We start from the raw sequence: 3,850 nt of genomic DNA, 5'->3' as shown, positions 1-3,850 counted from the left end.
GCTCTGCTTTTTTTTTTTTTTTTTTGGATGTGGAGGGAAAACCTGCGCGCGAGGGAGGCGCCGTGCGGCTGAGCTTTGATCCTGGCGTGAAAGGCCTGAGCGGGAGCCCAGGTGAAGGCTCAGTGAGGCGCGGGTCCGGGAGCAGCAGCCTCCCCGCGCCGGCCCCTGCACTCTCGCGGCCCCGCCCAGCCCCTCCCCCGCCGGGCGCCGGGCCGGCATGGCCCAGTGCGGGGCCCCGCTGCTGCTGCTGCTTGTCGCCACCAGCCGCGCGGCGCTCGCAGGTAGGCGCTGCCCGGGCCGGGTACCTGCCCCCGGGCTGCTCGGTTGGGGCCGCGGGGGAAGGAGCCCCGGGGTCGCCCCCGCGCTGCGACGGGCCGCTCCTACCCCGGGGAGGCTCGCATGAGCCTCGCAGCGCGGCTCCGGGGTGGCGGGCCCCGCCTGCCGTGAGCTGCCTCCGAGGGTGCCGCGTGAGCGTGGAGCCCGCCTCTGCCTCACATGCACCAGGGTCCCCCAGAGCAGGCCTTGTCCCCGGGGAGGCCCAGCCGAGCCAGCGGGTTTGCCTGCTGCCCGGAGCCGGGGTGTCCGCAGAAGCCAGCTGGAGTCACAGAGGGGTGGGACAGGAAGGGACCTCTCTAGTCCAGTGCTTCTCAACTTCTTTCGTACCAGGACTCACCTGTAAACAGTAATGGCCAGTCTTGACACACTCCCCACCGGCTGCCCCCAGCCTTGGGGGAGGGGGCTTGCAGGCTGGAGCTCTGCCAGGCTGCAAGGGAGAAGCCGTGATTTCCCACATCTTATTTTTCCTTTAAAAGAGAATCTATTTTTCAAGTTTGTTCACAGCCCCTTCATATATTTCTCACAACCTACTTTTGGGTCATGAAATGCTAGTCTAGTTCAACCCACTGCTCCAAGCAAGGCCATCTTTCAAAGTCATATAGGCTCATGGGCTGAGCCAGGGGGTCACCAGAAGCTGCTGTCAGGAAGCAAGCCAAAGTCAGACCAGGGTCTTCAGTACAGACAGGATTGTGGGGCACCAGGAAAGTCGTACAGACTGGGGCCGGTTTGCTGCGCAGCAGGAGCTTCTCAACAGCAGCCCTGGAATGGGGCAGGAGGCTCAGTCCCAGCTGGCCATGCTTAAAGGGTTGAGTGTTGCTGACCTGGTTGCCCAGCTGCAGCACAGAGGCCGTACTCCTCAAGTCCAAAAACACTGAGAGAGGTTTTTTAAAAGACAGCCTTTTCAGGTGCTTCTGGTGGGCTGGGGCCTTACTTGCATCTTGTGGCTGAACTGTTGTTTTCAGTATTTGTTTTTTGTCATCTAATGTCCCACAGGTTGTTCTCTCAAATTGGGGCCTTTTTTTCAGGTTGTTTTTTGCATGCATTATGTTTCTGAAATGTCAGATCTTGGGGTTTTTTGTTTGTTTTTTTTTCTGGATGACTTTCTGAAAGGGTAGCGAGAGGGGGACAGCTCAAGCAACATAATTTTGTGCATAACTTGATTTGTGAGAGCAGCAGACCTCTGAGAAAACAAGTTTAGTACATGCCAGTTGAAGTCCCTAGCCTTAGGTGTAGTGAACACTCAGTGCCTCTGGGGAGGCTTAAAACCACCCTGACACAGCAGAAAAAGGTGGCGGGATGAGGGTCAGGGGCAGAGCAACCAGCAAGCCCAGGAGCATGGGTAATACCCATGGCAGAAAATACCCACACCTAGATCATCCCCGACCAGTGGCTGTTCAACCACTTTTTGAACCTCTCCAGTGACAGAGTCCACAACTTCTCTAAGGTATCTATTCCATTGTCTCAATGTTCTAACAGTGAAGAAGTTTTTCCAGATATTGTCTAAATTAAATTTACTTTGCTGCAATTTCAAGCCATTGGTCCACATCCTCCTTTCTGCAACAAGAGAGGAAAGGTGCTTTCCCTCTTGTCAGCCCTTTGTGTATTTGAGGACTGTTCTCATGTCCCCTCTTAAGTGCCTTTTCCACAAGCTGCAAATGCCTAGCTCCTTCAGCCTCTCATAGGACTTGCCTTCCAAGCCCTTGATCATCTTTGTTGCCCACCTCTGGACCGTCTCTAAGTTCCCCATGTCCTTTTTAGAATGCGGAGCCCAGAACTGCACACATTACTCCAGATGAAGCCCAAGTAGAGAGGCGCTATCATCTCCTGTGTCTTGTAACTAATACTTCTATTGATGCATCCCAAAACCACATTTGCCTTTTGTGCAGCTGCATCACAGTGCAGACTCGTATTGACTCCCAAGTCCTTTTCCACAGAGCTGCCATTCAGGCAGGTGTCCCCCATTTTTTATTTATGTTTTTATTTATTCCCCCTGAGGTATAGCATCTTGCATTTGTTTGCATTGAACTTCATTCTATCCCAGCTCTCCAATCTGTTGAGATCCTTCTGAGTTGTGCTTGCATCCTCCAATGTGGTCACTGTCCTTCCCAGTTTTGTGTTGTCTGCTCAAGTTCTTGAGTGCACAGTTAATGATTCTGTTTCCCCTGCACCATAAGCATTTAAGTGTGTAGTAGGGTCTGCATTGGCCAGGTATGGAAGTCCCAGAAGCATGAAGTGGGGAAGAGTGGGGGCCATTTGCCCAGAGAGGATTGGCTAATAATTAAGGTGTGGCACAGGAGTTTTGTGCTGAATTGTGCTGAATAATTAGAGGTACTGATTCAAATGCTTTCTTAGCAAGGGAGCTTAGAACTCAGGGCTCAGGTTTGTCATGTTTTCTAGAGAAGTGTGCTAGCCACTTATTGTATTTCACAGTGTACAGGTTGATGCGATGTATAAGTTGACCCCATTTTTCTGATCCAAAAAGCTGGGAATTTCATAGATTTGGTATATAAGTTGACCTAACTTTTTGGATCAGAAGTGTGGGGTTGGCTTATACCAGCCTCTGTGTGCCCTCACGGTGGGCCTGGCACCTGGGGAATGGACACGTGCCGCAGCACTGCTCACGGGCCGGACTTGGCATTCAAGTGGCCCTAATCCCTGCAAATGGCACTGCCTGGGCTACGCCCGCTGAGCACCAAGCCTGGCGTCGCTCACAGTGGATGGGGCCGTTACCAGCTGAGCACTGAGCGGGGTGCTGTCTGCTGTGCATGGTGCTGTTGTGTGCCAAGCCCAGCCCTGTTCCCTGTGAGCAGCGCCAGGATTGGCACCCGGCTGGCATGGCTGGACTTGGCTGATGCGGCTGGGTTGGCGCTCGGCAGCACCACTTGCAGCAGATGGGGCTGCACTTGGTTCTCAGCTGGCACAGCCTAGGCAGCACTGCTTACGGGATGGGTTCACACCAGCCAAGCCCAGTCCTAACCCCCTGTCCCTGTCCCCTGTGAGCAGCGCTGGGCTCAGTGCTTGGCTGGCATACCCCCATCCCCTGTGAGTGCCAGCGGAGCTCTAAGGCCAGCCTATCTGCTGAGAGCAGAGCTGCCAAGCACTGGTGCTGCTTGTAGGGGATGGGGCTGGACTCGGCACTTGATGTTCAAGCCTGGCGCTGCTCGCAGGGGATGACGATACAGTGTATAAGTCGATGTTGAATTTTAAGAGTTAAATTGGGCTTTACAACATGATTTTTACACCATGAAATATGGTAGCTATTGAGCTAAAGTGCAGGGGGAGAGGGACTGTCCTTCTCTAGAATCAAATATCTCCTAGTCATGGATTTTTGCCTAGCTGCATTCTGCGGATTTAGACACAGGTGCACATCCAGAGTGGGAATGCATATGTAGTCTCATACCTGCCCAGCTAGCGCATAACTTCCTATACATTCATAGATTCATAGATGCTAGGGTCGGAAGGGACCTCAACAGATCGAGTCCGACCCCCTGCATAAGCAGGAAAGAGTGCTGGG

The 3,850-nt window shown here is 53.5% G+C and overlaps 1 protein-coding gene across 1 annotated transcript in view; it reads left to right on the top strand.

Moving 5' to 3' along the window:
• The first annotated feature begins 217 nt into the window (after positions 1–217).
• The window catches only part of LOC109307679 (chondroitin sulfate proteoglycan 4-like), a 53,578-nt gene continuing 49,945 nt past the window's right edge, over positions 218–3,850 (top strand). Inside the window, exon 1 of the mRNA XM_019531693.1 lies at positions 218–281. Coding sequence (XP_019387238.1) covers positions 218–281 — 64 coding nt within the window. The remainder of the gene's footprint in view (positions 282–3,850) is intronic.

The sequence above is a fragment of the Crocodylus porosus genome, unplaced genomic scaffold (assembly GCF_001723895.1).
Source record: "Crocodylus porosus isolate Cpor-Errol unplaced genomic scaffold, CroPor_comp1, whole genome shotgun sequence".
NCBI classification, from domain to species: Eukaryota; Metazoa; Chordata; order Crocodylia; family Crocodylidae; genus Crocodylus; species Crocodylus porosus.
Note: the sequence above shows the minus strand (reverse complement) of the source record. Positions and strands in the feature narration are given on the sequence as shown.